This window comes from Haematobia irritans, chromosome 5 (genome assembly GCF_050003625.1).
Source record: "Haematobia irritans isolate KBUSLIRL chromosome 5, ASM5000362v1, whole genome shotgun sequence".
Lineage (NCBI taxonomy): Eukaryota > Metazoa > Arthropoda > Insecta > Diptera > Muscidae > Haematobia > Haematobia irritans.
In genome coordinates this window covers 98,383,218-98,400,615 of record NC_134401.1, presented here as the reverse complement: position 1 = coordinate 98,400,615, position 17,398 = coordinate 98,383,218, and the positions used below count along the sequence as shown (strand labels likewise).

Genomic DNA, 17,398 nt, shown 5'->3' with positions numbered 1-17,398 from the left:
TATTGATCGCAATAACGCTACGTAGCCCAGTGGTCCGCGGTTTAATTCTCTGCCCAGGCGAAAGGTAAAATTAAAAAAAAAATATAATATCGAATAATTTCTTCTACATTGTTTGTATTATAGAAAACGGTGCTAAGAACTAAAAACTTCGTGCACTGAAAAAAATATTGACCTAATATAGAAGATTATGCAACTTAAATTTCAGGACTCAAAATTTACGCAATGCTAAAGACAAAACTCTTTAAAACAATGTCATTTTAATTAAAAGAAAGTTTATAATCCTTGCTTCAAAAATTTTTTTCATTAAATTTAGGACACAAATCTTAAAATTTTGCGTCTCTCTGCTGATGTTGTCTTTGAAGTAAGACAAATTTCCTTAAAATAAAGAAAAACATTTTTAATTTAAAGAAATCGTCTTTAACTCAATTGACATATTGAATTTTTAAATTTAAGATAAAAACGATTCAAATATAAGCTAAGACTTATTTTAAGGATTTGCATCTTTGGTTTAAAGTTTTTTTTTTAGCATTAAGAAAACTGTTTTTACTTTGGAGTACCTGGCTTAATTTGGATTTTGAAATTGGAATTTGTTTGTACATAAATTCCTTTATTAATATATCGTAAAAAGAAAATAAAAACTCGATGAATGACGTCTGTGTCCAATTTAATTTATTTGATACTAGATTTAAAACCAGAGAGGTCCGTAAAAAATGTCTTTATTTCAAAGAAGCCGCATCTTTTCCTCGGAGTCAATACCAAACTCCTTAAGGAAAGGTCAAAATCTTTGGATCCAAGTAAACTTTTTTTTGAGTGCACAAGCCGAAATAAGAAATAAATAAACAAAACTATATAATTTTATATTGTTTTTACTGATTAAATTAAATAACATTTTTTAAATTTTAAATTGAATTAATTAAAAAACAAGTAAGGAAAGTCTAAAGTAGGGCGGGGTCGACTATATTATACCCTGCACCACTTTGTAGATCCAAATTTTCGATACCATATCACATCCGTCAAATGTGTTGGGGGCTATCTATAAAGGTTTGCTCCAAATACACGCAAAAAAATAATTCGTTCCTCCCAAACGAAATTTTAGACAAACAAAGTTCGTTTCTCATTTGCTTTTCGCTGTAAGGAAGTGTATTTGGAAGAAAAGTATATACTTTTTGTGATAAACGCTTATTCTTTTCCTGGATGTAAAAACAATTTCATAAAGACTAACTGAAAAAAATTTTTTTCTGGCTAATTGCGTTTTCCCTCACATATTTCTCACTTCCACTAAGTTTTTTAGTTCTTAGCACCTTTTTCTGTAATACAAACAATGTAGAAGACAGATTTTATAAATTTTTAAAATTCTTTTACCTTTCGCCTGGACGGAGAATCGAACCGCGGACCATGCACTTTGTAAGCCAACACACTAAATATCCATATAAGTTATATTTATATAGCATAGCTTGCGGCGCCCACGAACCGAATAAACAAAGTTTATTTAACAGAAACAAACATTTAGTTTGGCATCGTGGAGCAGTGGTTGCTACGTCCGACTTGCATGCCAAGGGTCGTGGGTTCGATTCCTGCTTCGATCAAAGTTTTTGTTTGTTTGTTTTTTTTACATATATTCCAGATATGTTCGGAAGATTCCGAAAAAAATGTTCAACATTACATTGTAGTATATTAAATTTTGAACTGTAAAATGTGTCTTATTAAAGACCTAAAGTCAGAAAAGAACAGTGTTTGATATAAACGAAATGGACAACAACACGTTGTTTCAAAAATAACTTTTTTTATTGAAAATATAAAAATTTTGTAATAAACGACTTTTCTTGGTGATAAAAGCTTAAAATTTTCGATGCAATTCAAAAAACTCTAACAAAAGAAAAACGTTTTCGGTATACGTTTTCCAAACGTTTTTTTTTTTCTTCGCGTGTACATACATTTAAATATCACTCGATCTGGACAGAATTTGATAGACTTCTACAAAATCTATAGACTCAAAATTTAAGTCGGCTAATGGACTAGGGTGGAACCCAATGTTAGTAAAAAACAAGTATATACGGCCGTAAGTTCGGCCAGGCCGAATCTTATGTACCCTCCACCATGGATTGCGTAGAAACTTCTACGAAAGACTGTCATCCAAAAATTTCAACTCTCTCGGATGAAATTTGCTCCTCCAAAACCAAATCTCGGGATCGGTTTATATGGGGGCTATAAATGATTATGGACTGATATGGACCACTTTTGGCATGGTTGTTAAATATCATATACTACCACCACGCACCAAATCTCAACCAGATCGGATGAATTTTGCTTCTCCAAAAGGCACCGGAGGTCAAATCTGCCGATCGGTTCATATGGGAGCTATAATAATTATGGACTGATGGGAACCAATTCCTGCATGGTTGTTGGATACCATATACTAACATCATGTACCAAACTTCAACCGAATGGGAAGAATTTTGCTCTTCCGGAGGTCCAATCTGGGGATCGGTTTATAAGGGGCCTATATATAATTATGGACCGATATTGACCAATTTTTGCATGGGTGTTTGAGGCCATATATTAACATCACGTACCACATTTCAACTGAATCAGATGAATTTTGGTCTTCCAAGAGTATCCGGAGGTTAAATCTGGTGATCGGTTTATATGGGGGCTATATATAATTATAGACCAATTTTTACATGGTCATTAGAGACCATATACTAACATCATGTACCAAATTTCAGCCGGATCGGATGAAATTTGTTTCTCTTAGAGGCTCTGCAGCCAAATCGGGGGATCGGTTTATATGGGGGCTATATACAATTATGAACCGATGTGGACCAATTTGTGCATGGTTGTTAGAGACCATATACTAACACCATGTACCAAATTTCAGCCGGATCGGATGAAATTTGGTTCTCTTAGAGGCTCCGCAAGCCACATCGGGGGATCGATTTATATGGGGGCTATATATAATTATGGACCAATGTGAACCAATTTTTGCATGGTTGTTAGAGACCATATACTAACACCATGTACCAAATTTCAGCCGGATCGGATGAAATTTGCTTCTCTTAGAGGACTCGCAAGCAAAATTTGGGGGTCCGTTTATATGGGGGCTATATGTACAAGTGAACCGATATGGCCCATTTTCAACACCATCTGACCTACATCAATAACAACTACTTGTGCCAAGTTTCAAGTCGATAGCTTGTTTCGTTCGGAAGTTAGCGTGATTTCAACAGACGGCCGGCGGACGGACATGCTCAGATCGACTCAGAATTTCACCACGACCCGGAATATATATACTTTATGGGGTCTTAGAGCAATATTTCGATGTGTTACAAATGGAATGACAAAGTTAATATACCCCCCATCCTATGGTGGAGGGTATAACTAGAGCAATTTTGATGCAATTGTACGAAATAGCATTTATGATTTAAAGGGTGATACGGTCAAAATTTGGTCAAGGGAAAACGCGTGTAAATCGGTGAAATCGTTTATTTAAAAAATCAAATTAAATTTCTTTTTCAAGTTCGATTAGTATAAAATTCAGGAAAAATATTCAGTTAGGCTTTCGATTTTCCAAATTCGAATTGCCGGGCCTCACGCTTGACACCTGCCATCAGATTTTGTACAGCCACCTTGTCCACCTTCTTCGCCGCAGAAAGCCAGTTTGCCTTGAACTACTGCTCGTCCTTAGCAGTTTTTTTGATCTTCTTTAGGTTCCGCTTGACAATAGCCCAGTATTTCTCAATTGGGCGGAGCTCAGGCGTGTTGGGAGGGTTCTTGTCCTTGGGAACCACCTGCACGTTGTTGGCGGCGTACCACTCCATGGCCTATTTTACCGTAATGGCAAGATGCCAAATCCGGCCAAAACAGTACGGAACAACCGTGTTTCTTCAGGAAAGGCAGCAGACGTTTATTCAAACACTCTTTCACGTAAATTTTTTGGTTGACAGTCCCGGAAGCTATGAAAATGCTGCTTTTCAAGCTACAGGTACAGATGGCTTGCCAAACCAGATATTCCTTTGCGAACTTTGACAGTTTTATGTGCTTGAAAATATCTGCTACCTTTCCCCTTCCTTTTGCCGTATAAAACTCCTGTCCCGGAAGCTGCTTGTAGTCGGCTTTGACGTAGGTTTCGTCGTCCATTACCACGCAGTTAAACTTCGTCAGCATCGCCGTGTACAGCCTCCGGGATCGCGCTTTGGCCGTCGTATTTTGTTTATCATCGCGATTTGGAGTCACTACCTTCTTGTAAGTCGATAGCCCGGCTCGTTTTTTGGCTCGATGCACGGTTGTAGACGATACACCCAGCTTATTTGCGGCATCTCGGAGAGAGAGGTTAGGGTTTCGCTTGAAACTACCGGCAACTCTCTTTGTCGTCTCAGCGGCTTCCGGTTTTCGATTTCCCCCCGATCCAGACTTCCTGGCTGTCGACAAACGTTCCCCAAACACTTTAATTACATTTGCAATTCGGGCGATATTTCCACAAGTCGGAGGTTTATTGAAAATTCGACCATTCGGTGGAAAGTTTGGCATTACAGTGTGTAGAATATGACAACGATATGGGGAAATCATCACAGAATTTTGTGTATCGAATCAATTGGAGGAACTCCCATTGAAAATGGGTCTAAAATATGAAACATTCTACCATATTTCCCCTACTCTGGTGTACATATATATGGGAGCTATATCTAAATATAAACCGATTTTGACCAAATTTGACATGCATAATTAGAATAATAATCCTGCTATCTCAGCAAAAAACATAAATGGGAGAATAATTTTTGCCTCCGTGGTCATATGGGTGTAAATCGGCCGAAAAATATATATGGGAGCTATTCAACCAAAATTAGCACGCTTAACGATACTACTCATACGTACTCCTTGTGCAAAATTTGAAGCAAATCAGGGCAAAACTCTGGCTTTTGAGGCCATATTAGTCGAAATCCGACGAAAGGTTTATATGGGAGCTATATCTAAATCTGAACCGATTTCAACCAAATTTAGCACAATTAAAACTACTATTAAACGTACTTCTTGTGCAAAATTTGAAGCAAATCAGGACAAAACTGTGGCTTTTGAGACCATTTAAGTGAAAATCGGACAAAAAATATATATGGGAGCTATATCTAAATCAGAACCGATTTCAACGAAATTTGGTACACTTAATGGTACTATTAAATGTACTCCTTGTGCAAAATTTGAAGCGAATCAGGGCAAAATTCTGGCTTTTGAGGCCATATAAGTTCAAATCGGACGAATGATATATATGGGAACTATATCGAAATCTAAACCGATTTGGCTGATATTTTGCACATCTTACGAAAGTCCCAAAATATTTGGCTGGCCGAAAGTTTGAGAAAATACGTTGGTAAATACGTCAATTATGACCAGATCGGTGATAAATATATATGGCAGCTATATCTAAATCTGAACTGATTTTTTCCAAAATCAGTAGCCATTGTCTTTGAGCCAATGTAAAACTCTGTGCCAAATTTGAGGACGATCGGACTTAAACTGCGAGCTGTACTTTACACACAAAATTACATATACAGACAGACGGACGGACAGACAGACGGACATTGCTAAATCGACTCTGAATTTAATTCTAAGATGATCGGTATACTAAACGATGGGTCCCAGACTTTTCCTTCTTGGCGTTACATACAAATGCACAAACTTATTATACCCTGTACCACAGTAGTGGTGAAGGGTATAAATAATAGCAAAAATCAATTTACATTTTTTTAATCAGGTATATTTTCAATTTCTAATCAATTCTCTGATACTATAATTTTCGTCAATGAATCAATTTCATTTAATAGGTATTGCCAATTTCATTTAATAGTTAATTTCACAATTGAAAAATATGTTTTTCTATGTAAATAATTGGTTGTCTCAATTAAAGTTTTTATTGAGTTTTTTTTCGATTAAATTCAATTAAATTTGTAGTTGAATCAATTAAAAATTTATTTGAAGTATTGAAGAAATCAATTAAATTTCTTTTATTTTAATTTTTTATAAAGGGTGATTCTTTTGAGGTTAGGATTTTCATGCATTAGTATTTGACAGATCACGTGGGATTTCAGACATGGTGTCAAAGAGAAAGATGCTCAGTATGCTTTGACATTTCATCATGAATAGACTTACTAACGAGCAACGCTTGCAAATCATTGAATTTTATTACCAAAATCAGTGTTCGTTTCGAAATGTGTTTATCGACAAATTTTGTTCAGCGATGAGCCTCATTTCTGGTTGAATGGCTACGTAAATAAGCAAAATTGCCGCATTTGGAGTGAAGAGCAACCAGAAGCCGTTCAAGAACTGCCCATGCATCCCGAAAAATGCACTGTTTGGTGTGGTTTGTACGCTGGTGGAATCATTGGACCGTATTTTTTCAAAGATGCTGTTGGACGCAACGTTACGGTGAATGGCGATCGCTATCGTTCGATGCTAACAAACTTTTTGTTGCCAAAAATGGAAGAACTGAACTTGGTTGACATGTGGTTTCAACAAGATGGCGCTACATGCCACACAGCTCACGATTCTATGGCCATTTTGAGGGAAAACTTCGGAGAACAATTCATCTCAAGAAATGGACCGGTAAGTTGGCCACCAAGATCATGCGATTTGACGCCTTTAGACTATTTTTTGTGGGGCTACGTCAAGTCTAAAGTCTACAGAAATAAGCCAGCAACTATTCCAGCTTTGGAAGACAACATTTCCGAAGAAATTCGGGCTATTCCGGCCGAAATGCTCGAAAAAGTTGCCCAAAATTGGACTTTCCGAATGGACCACCTAAGACGCAGCCGCGGTCAACATTTAAATGAAATTATCTTCAAAAAGTAAATGTCATGGACCAATCTAACGTTTCAAATAAAGAACCGATGAGATTTTGCAAATTTTATGCGTTTTTTTTAAAAAAAAAGTTATCAAGCTCTTAACAAATCACCCTTTATTTATTCAATTCTTGATTTTTACTTTCATTTTTGTGATTAAAGCAATTTTAATTATAAAAATTAATTTGATAAATTAGTTTCGTGAATGAATCATTTTTAAAAATCTTTTTAGCAGTATAGGGAATGGCTAACATTTTGTCGACTAATCCCAACTGTAGCACTTTCATATTTGTTTTTTATTGAATTTGATGGGATCTGCTACACATTCTGTATTTATTTTGTTTTTTATTGTGGGCGATGACGAATATACTGTGATGATCTCTTACATTTTTTAAATAATGCCGAAGCTGGCAAAGACATCTATCTATGCATAGCATAACTCACGAAATGCTATCTCTTAAATATTCAATGATTGCTTCTCATTGCCAGCCATATTGTCGCTATGTAGAGCTCACAAACATCAAATTCCCTCCATCCTACATTTGGCGAGTAGTAAATTTCGAATTTTTTTGTTTGTTTCATTTCATCTTATCCGGAGTGTTTAGTAAATTTTGTCACACCCGAAGAGTCACTACGCGCGCACTCTCTCATTGCCCAACAAAAGCGAAAAAATAATGGCCCAAACAACTGTTGCTACTACTACTACTACTACTACTACTGCCTCAACTTCAACCGGTCCCTCTAATGTAGCCAGTCGTAATACACTCGAACCTAAAGCTCCTGAAATACCAAAGAATGTCGGTCATCTTCTAAAGGAGCCAGTCGAAATCGATTGTCCTGCCTGTCGCAAACATAATAAGACGCGTGTCGATAAATTCGCAGTAACTTTTTGCCAAAAATTGGCAGTGTTTATTAATGCATGCTGTTGTTGTTGGTAAATATTATTAAAGATTTTTATACCCTCCACCATAGGTTGGGGTATATTATTGCTCTAAGACCCCATAAAGTATATATATTCTGGGTCGTGGTGAAATTCTGAGTCGATCTGAGCATGTCCGTCCGTCCGTCCGTCCGTCCGTCTGTTGAAATCACGCTAACTTCCGAACGAAACAAGCTATAGACTTGAAACTTGGCACAAGTAGTTGTTATTGATGTAGGTCAGATGGTATTGCAAATGGGCCATATCGGTCCACTTTTACGTATAGCCCCCATATAAACGGACCCCCAAATTTGGCTTTCAGACCCTCTAAGAGAAGCAAATTTCATCCGATCCGGCTGAAATTTGGTACATGGTGTTGGTATATGGTCTCTAACAACCATGCACAAAATGGTCCATATCGGTCCATAATTATATATAGTCCATAATTATATAGAGCAAAATTCAACCGATTCGGTTGAAATTTGGTATGTGGTGTTAATATATGGCCTCAAACACCCATGCAAAAATTGGTCGAAATCGGTCCATAATTATATATAGCCCCCATATAAACCTATCCACAGATTTGACCTCCGGAGCCCCTTGAACGGCGTTCCACATTGCAGTGAAACCACTTAGAGAAGCTTTGAAACCCTCAGAAATGTCACCAGCATTACTGAGGTGGGATAATCCACCGCTGAAAAACTTTTTGGTGTTCGGTCGATACAGGAATCGAACCCATGACCGTGTGTATGCAAGGCGGGCATGCTAACCATTGCACCACGGTGGCTCCCAATCAAACTAGACACATTAGGTCAATTATGCCAATTATTTTAGATTTTTAATAAAGAAATTAATTGATACACTTTTTTATCAAAGTGGGAAGACTAGATCTATTAAATAAATTATTGACATTTTTTTAATTTTTAATAAAAAATAATTCATACACTCAAAGAAAAAATACGAAGTTTTCTCCTAAAATGCGTAGAATTTGTAGGGAATCCAGTTACGAAAACAAACAAGGATCCGGCCAAAAACGGACCTTAGAGGTTCAAAATACTGACGCCATTTAGTTAAAATTTTACAAAAAAACATTAATTGTGGGATCCATGTCAAACTTTTTGGTGCAAAGAAAAAATCATCGAAATCGAAAAAAAACATAAAAATCGGTTCATAATTGTGGATTTGACAGCTAAAACAAAATTTCATACCCAACGCCTACCAGTCAGACCATGGACCTATTGGGGACCCACAAATTTGCAAACTTAGAGAAAAACACCTCAAACTGTTCAAGTTCGAATATCGGCTCCGCCGGTCGGGTTTTTTTATATATCTCCCTTATAGGCCGATCTCCCGATTTGACTTCTTGAGGATCTAGTTACCGCAATATTTGTCAGATTTGCCTGAAATTAGAATTAGGTCCAAGTTTTGTCATCGCCTTCATATAGCCCGTTCTCCCGATTTGGCTTCTTGAGCATATTAACATAGCAATATTTATCCGATTTGATCAAGATTGGAGTTATTTTTTTTGGCGAAACCTAGAGTTGTATTAGGACCACAAAGCCTTGTTTTGAATTTGGTTCCATATACACGGAACTTCCGATTTGACTTCTTGAGCATCCACTTACGGCAATATTTGTCAGACTTGCCTGAAATTAGAATTAGGTAGATTTTGCAAAATATTCCTCTCCACAGGAACTTCTATTTTCTATAGAAATATAATTTTGACAAAATTTTCTACAGAAATAAATTTTTGACAAAATTGTATATAGAAATAAAATTTGTATAGGCAAAATTTTCTATGGAAATAAAATTTTGACAAAATTTTCTATAGAAATGAAATTTCGACAAACCTTTCTATAGCAATGAAATTTTGACAAAATTTTCTATAGAAATATAATTTTGACAAAATTTTCTATAGAAATATAATTTTGACAAAATTTTCTATAGAAATGAAAATTTGACAAAATTTTTAACAGGAATAAAATTTTGACACAATTTTCTACAGAAATTAAATATTGACAACATTTTCCATAGAAAAAAAAATTTGATAAAATTTTCTATAGAAATAAAATTGTAACAAAATTTTCTACAGAAAATAAATTTTGACAAAATTTTCTACCGAAATAAAATTTTGACAATAGTTCTCTATGGAAAAAATTTACAAAATTTTCTATAGAAATAAAATTTTGAGAAATTTTTTTAAAGAAATAAAATTTTGAGAACATTTTCTATAGAAATAAAATGTTTATAAAATTTTCTATAGGAATAAAATTTTATAAAATTTTCTATATAAATACAATTTTGATAAAATTCTCTATAGAAATGAAAATTTTACAAAATTTTCAACAGGAATAAAATTTTGACAACATTTTCTACAGAAATTAAATATTGACAAATTTTTCCATAGAAAAATAATTTTGATAAAATTTTCTATAGAAATAAAATTGTAACAAAATTTTCTACCGAAATAAAATTTTGACAATAGTTCTCTATGGAAAAAATTTACAAAATTTTCTATAGAAATAAAATTTTTATAAAATTTTCTATACATATAAAATTTTATAAAATTTTCTATACAAATAAAATTGTGATAAAATTCTCTATAGAAAGTCTCTCTATAGAAAATATAGAAAGTATAACATATTTATCGAAATCCCCACCGCAGTAGAAGAAAACTTGCTCGTGTGCTGAACATATAGCAAAAACGGGTACAACACATATTGAAAAATGAGCTTGGACTAATGACATTGCATTTTCCAATAGCGCAAAAACTCACAAATGTTGGATTGGAAAGAGATAAGGTGCTGCTTCGCTTGCACGAAAGTGATCAGTTACGGAATTTGGTTTTCCCCATAGAGGTTCCAAGCCAGCCAAGCATTTGATTTTTTTGGGGTGGTCACGAATTAACCTTCTTTTCGCTCTAGGACGCACATTTAAGGAGATATGGCCACTTTAAGTATTTCATATAAAAAATTTGATTTTTTGAGGATTTTCATCAAAATTTTTATTTTTTTGGGATGGTCACGAATTCTTTTCGCTTTAGGACGCATATTTAAGGAGATATGGCCAATTTAAGTTTTTCATATAAAAAATTTTGATTTTTTTTTGTTGAGGATTTTCATCAAAATTTTGATTTTTAGGGAGTGGTCACGAATTAACCTTCTTTTCGCTCTAGGACGCATATTTAAGGAGATATGACCAATTTACGTTTTTCATATAAAAAATTTGATTTTTTTTTGAGGACTTTCATCAAAATTTTTATTTTTGGAGGTGGTCACGAATTAACCTTCTTTTCGCTCTAGGACGCATATTTGTAGATATGGCCAATTTAACTTTTCCATATAAAAGAATTGATTTTTTGAGGACTTTCATAAAAATTTTGATTTTTTGGGTGTGATCACGAATTAACCTTCTTTTCGCTCTAGGACACATATATAAGGAGATATGGCCCATTTAAGTTTTTCATATGAAATATTGAAGGAGATATGGCCACTTTAAGTTTTTCATATAAAAATTTTGATTTTTTTGAGAATTTTCATCAAAATTTTGATTTTTTGAGGATTTTCATAAAAATCTTGATTTTTTGGGTGTGATCACGAATTGGCCTTCTTTTCGCTCTAGGACGCATATTTAAGGAGATATGGCCAATTTAAGTTTTTCATATAAAAATTTTGATTTCTTTTGAGGACTTTCTAAAAATTTTGATTTTTTGGGTGTGATCACGAATTAGCCTTCTTTTCGCTCTAGGGCGCATATTTAAGGAGATATGGCCAATTTAAGTTTTTCATATAAAAAATTTGATTTTTTGAGGATTTTCATCAAAATTTTGATTTTTGGGGGTGGTCACGAATTAAAGTCCTTTTCGCTCTAGGACGCATATTTAAGGAGATACGGCCAATTTAAGTTTTCATATAAAAATTTTGATTTTTTGCTTTTTGTTGAGGATTTTCATCAAAATTTTGATTTTTAGGGAGTGGTTTTGGTTTGTTTTCGCTATAGGACGCATATTTAAGGAGATATGGCCAATTTAAGTTTTTCATATAAAAAATTTGATTTTTTGAGTATTTTCATAAAAATCTTGATTTTTTGGGTGTGATCACGAATTGACCTTCTTTTCGCTCTAGGACGCACATTTAAGGAGATATGGCCAATTTAAGTTTTTCATATAAAAATTTTGATTTCTTTTCAGGACTTTCATAAAAATTTTGATTTTTGGGTCTGATCACGAATTAACCTTCTTTTCGCTCTAGGACGCATATTTAAGGAGATATGGCCAATTTAGGTTTTTCATATAAAAAAATTTGATTTTTTGAGGATTTTCATCAAAATTTTTATTTTTTGGGGATGGTCACGAATTCTTTTCGCTCTAGGACGCATATTTAAGGAGATATGGACAATTTAAATTTTTCATATAAAAAATTTTGATTTTTTTTGAGGATTTTCATCAAAATTTTGATTTTTTGGAGGTGGTCACGAATTAACCTTTTTTTCGCTCTAGGACACATATTTAAGGAGATATGGCCACTATAAGTTTTTTAAGAAATTTGTACTTAATATTACGTAAATTGCGTAACCAGAAATTTAGGTTCGAAAGATTGTGGAATATTAGGTCTATATTTATTTCAGTGTACTACAAGTGTGTACGCAAACTCACAACGGAAAAATCTTACTCACATACGATATTTGTTAGTATGACTCACGCATACTCACGAAAAGAAAATTTATACTCACACACATTCATGCACAAAATCCCGTGACTCATGAATAATTCTATGAGTTAGTTACCTGAGGATCCGTTTTTTCCGAAACTGGCACACTCACAAAACAGGCACGCTCACGTATGACATTTGGTTGGTTTATCGCGCTCACACACACTCACGCTGTTACCATCAGTGTTCGGATTTTGTACCGGAATCCAATTAACCAGTGTCGGTTTTGGAGTAAATAGGTTGGCTGATAAGTTCCCGGTCTGACACATAGATGGCGTCGCTAGTATTAAATGCATATTATTTTTATATAGTACCAACCTTCAAAGGATTCGTGTCAACATTTGACGTCTGTAAGTCAATTAGTTTGTGAGATAGAGCGTCTTTTGTGAAGCAACTTTTGTTATTGTGAAAAAAAATGGAAAAAAAGGAATTTCACGTTTTGATAAAATACTGTTTTCTGAAGGGAAAAAATACGGTGGAATCAAAAACTTGGCTTGATAATGAGTTTCCGGACTCTGCCCCAGTGAAATCAACAATAATTGATTGGTATGCAAAAATCAAGCGTGGTGAAATGAGCACGGAGGACGGTGAACGCAGTGGACGGCCGAAAGAGGTGGTTACCGATGAAAACATAAAAAATCCACAAAATGATTTTGAGTGACCGTAAAATGAAGTAGATCGAGATAGCAGAGGCCTTAAAGATATCAAAGGAACGTGTTGGTCATATCATTCATCAATATTTGGATATGCGGAAGCTCTGTGCAAAATGGGTGCCGCTCGAGCTCACATTTGACCAAAAACAGCAACGTGTTGATGATTCGGAGCGGTGTTTGCAGCTGTTAACTCGTAATATAGCCGAGTTTTTCCGTCGATATGTGACAATGGATGAAACATGGCTCCATCAATACACTCCTGAGTCCAATCGACAGTCGGCTGAGTGGACAGCGACCGGTGTACCGTCTCCGAAGCGTAGAAAGACTCAAAAGTCCGCTGGCAAAGTAATGGCCTCTGTTTTTTGGGATGCGCATGGAATAATTTTTATCGATTATCTTGAGAAGGGAAAAACCATCAACAGTGACTATTATATGGCGTTATTGGAACTTTTGAAGGTCGAAATCGCGGCAAAACGGCCCCATATGAAGAAGAAAAAAGTGTTGTTCCACCAAGACAACGCACCGTGCCACAATTCATTGAGAACGATGGCAAAAATTCATGAATTGGACTTCGAATTGCTTCCCCACCCACCGTATTCTCCAGATCTGGCCCCCAGCGACTTTTTCTTGTTCTCAGACCTCAAAAGAGTGCTCGCAGGGAAAAAATTTAGCTGCAATGAAGAGGTGATCGCCGAAACTGAGGCCTATTTTGAGGCAAAACCGAAGGAGTACTACCAAAATGGTATCAAAAAATTGGAAGGTCGTTATAATCGTTGTATCGCTCTTGAAGGGAACTATGTTGAATAATGAAAATGAATTTTTGTAAAAAATGTGTTTTTCTTTGTTATACCGGGGACTTATCAGCCAAGGGTGTTAGGTCTTACATACATAAAAATTAAATAAATAATAAAAGAATAAAAGATGATTCAATTTGTAAGAGGAAATTTCCCAAATGTTTTCTCCATAAGGAGTTAGCATAAAGGGCCCAAAATTGAGTTATCTCTCCCAGCCAGACTATACTAAAGGCTGTGGAAAGGTTCATTCGCCCGAACCGAAACATGTACAGTCCAGGCGTGTATAGATTGGTATCTGGCGTTTTCTTTTCAATGGCTCTATTAATCATGTTCCTTAATCTATATCTGTCCATAAAGCTCGAAAAATAATTGTATAATTAGATATAATGCATTTGGACGTCAATTGCCTGTTTCATTATCAGGCTAACATGAAATATAATAAGCAACGATGAGCCCGTCGTAAAACTAGGAAAAACACGACTAATGTACGCGTTAGAATTGTTGTTGTATCCTGGAAACCAGTTTCTGTTAATTGTCATATGTTGTAGTTGACTGTAGAAACAACAAGCATTGTTCGACTGTTCACCACTTAGGTGAATTCTAACAAATTAGCTTTCTAAAAATAAATTTCGTGTTGTTGCATTACTATGTAACAAAACGAAATAAAAATAAGATTAAGGGACTTGTAAGTTATATGAAAAGATGATGTACAGTGGGAGAAAAGATGATTCAATTTGTAAGAGGAAATTTCCCAAATGTTTTCTCCATAAGGAGTTAGCATAAAGGGCCCAAAATTGAGTTATCTCTCCCAGCCAGACTATACTAAAGGCTGTGGAAAGGTTCATTCGCCCGAACCGAAACATGTACAGTCCAGGCGTGTATAGATTGGTATCTGGCGTTTTCTTTTCAATGGCTCTATTAATCATGTTCCTTAATCTATATCTGTCCATAAAGCTCGAAAAATAATTGTATAATTAGATATAATGCATTTGGACGTCAATTGCCTGTTTCATTATCAGGCTAACATGAAAAATAAAAGAGTATTATTTATTTTATTTTTTACACGCAGAGAAGAAACATGATTGTCACAATCATATTCGAAGAGCAAAATAATATGATAGGAGCTATTTTTGCGGCGACCATGTAACATTTTAACCTGCAACCATGTTGGATCAGTGAACATGGTTCTAAGAAAAATATAATTGTCCTCATCTAAAATGTTATTATATTGATAAAAAGAATTTTGTTTGAATGAAAAGACAATGGTCACGATTTAAAATGTTATGGTATTCATTCAAAATGTTTTTCTTCTAGTTAAAAGAACATGGTCACAACCTAAAATGTTTTGATCTTTATGAAAAAACTTTTTTCATCGTCGAAAAAAGGACGCCACTTGAGAAAAGAAAACACAAAATTACATTTATTTGTTTGTTTTTATTTATTTATAAACTAATTCATTGTTTATGTGTATTTATAATGCCGTTCAAGCAAACATCATATATTTTTACACATTCTTTTTTTTTCAATTTCAACAATAAGTAATTATTCCATATTTACATCGTGCCCATCAAATTTACAAACGCAGACATCATGTAACTGCAAATAAAAATAAATGATCCATATAGCAAAATGCAGAACAAAAAACAGGTACATTTTTTCAATTACACTTTCCTTTTTTGTGTTCACATAAAACCACGTGCCACTTCTGAATAAATAAATTAACACAAAACACAGTAAATCCGTATTCTCCGTCCATTCCAAGAAACAATCAACACACGACTGACGCGCAAAATGAAAATCGTGTGTACCTGCTCAATGTTTTTATAAAATTCTTTTCGCTGCAAAAAAGTTAAAAAATTAAATGGTCACGAAAAAATGTAAATGGTCTTTATGGTCATGTAATGGTTCTAGACATATCTATACTTAACCTATAAAAATACTTTTTTCCCTGTAAAAAAGTAAAAAAAATTGAATGGTCAGGTACATGATTTTCCCGATCATGTAATGGTCTCAAATTCTATCATTTAAATGATAGAACATGTTTGCGGTATTTGATAACCATTCAAATGCTTATTGCCACCATACATTTTTCTCCGCTCGAAAACTATTTTTACAAAGACAAAATACATGGTTTTCGCGGCAATTACATGCTCTAGATAAGCATTAAATGGATGCGGCAACCATGTCCAAACATGGTTTTTCTGTGCGTGTATGTATTATGTTTATATGTTTCAAATCAAAAGTTAAAAAAAAACAACTTAAATAAATTGCACAACAATAAAAGATACAGAAATATTTATGAAGTGGTACCAAGAATTTATTGGACCACCTTCGTATATTTTTGTTTTAATGTGTATTGTGTATGATTTAAATTTCCCAAATTATTAATGTTTCTATTTTGTTGTTGTTGTTTTTTGTTTGTTTATTTATTTTCAGCAAAGGACCAATTAAATGGGAAGGCCGTTATGATTACAATCACTATTGCTCCCAATGTGGTTGCTACATAGGACGTTATATATCCTTGAATTGGGGTCAGCGTCATATGATGCGTAGGCAACGTATGTCAATGGAGGTCAATAATTTTTTCGACGATGTGGTTAAAGACACAGAGAAAATGATAAACGAACTTCCATGTGATCCAGCAACAACAACAACAACACCACCAGCAGTGACCAATGGTCAGAAATAAGGAGGTCACTTCAATCAATACGGATTTCATAGATGATGTTATTTTATTTTTTTCAAAATTGTTTATAGTATTGCATATATTTGTTTTTTTTTTTTGTATAATCAAAAAGAATAATATTAAAAAAAAAAAACAAAATATATCTGGTCTTTCAATTCATTAAATTACGAGTAGCCTGGATTTTGCTCTCTTTAATCATCAGCACAACTTTATAGATTGGAATTTAGAATTTTCCAAACATATCCCACCATATTGACCCAAGGTCTTATGGTGGCATATTCAATTCAATTATACTATAGAGAAAAAAAAAATGGCTACATACTCAACATATTTTCTATGTAGAAAATTTCTGTTCACTTTTTTATTTTATATTCAACATATTTCCTACTCCCATATTTTTCATTTGGCCCCATTGACGTTTCTTCGTTGATTAGTTGATTCATTCGTATGGACTGACATCATTCATAGAGAAATATGAAAAAAAAACGAATTAATAAATTAAAAAAAAAGAAGCACAAAAAATGCATGCTCTTAAAATTGGCTCTAGCAATAATGTACAATAAATAAATTAAATATGCAAATTTTTTCTTAATATAATTTTGCATAAAGGGGAGAACTAAATTTGGTATGGCCAAAGCTTCTATACCAAAATGAAAACAAAAGTGATTGTTTAGTGGACCAAGGAAATACATTAATGGAACATATGTATATTCGTCCATACACAGAAAAAAAGTGTCTCGTAAATTTAAGAAGATTTTTACAATAATTTATTACAAGAATTTTCCAGAATTTTAGTTCATTTTTCGT

The 17,398-nt window shown here is 34.2% G+C and overlaps 1 protein-coding gene across 1 annotated transcript; it reads left to right on the top strand.

Moving 5' to 3' along the window:
* Positions 1 to 7,387: 7,387 nt before the first annotated feature.
* On the top strand, positions 7,388 to 16,731 carry LOC142241370 (uncharacterized). Its single transcript, XM_075313148.1, has 2 exons — positions 7,388 to 7,764; positions 16,342 to 16,731. Exons 1-2 carry the CDS (start codon positions 7,505 to 7,507, stop codon positions 16,592 to 16,594), a joined length of 513 nt encoding a protein of 170 aa, XP_075169263.1. The 5' UTR covers positions 7,388 to 7,504; the 3' UTR covers positions 16,595 to 16,731.
* Positions 16,732 to 17,398: the final 667 nt, after the last annotated feature.

Coding starts and splice junctions, on each gene's coding strand:
- LOC142241370 (XM_075313148.1), top strand. CDS start 7,505: ATGGCCCAAACAACTGTTGCTACTACTACTACTACTACTACTACTGCC. Junction 7,765..16,341: donor AATGCATGCTGTTGTTGTTG/GTAAATATTATT, acceptor ATTTATTTTCAG/CAAAGGACCAATTAAATGGG.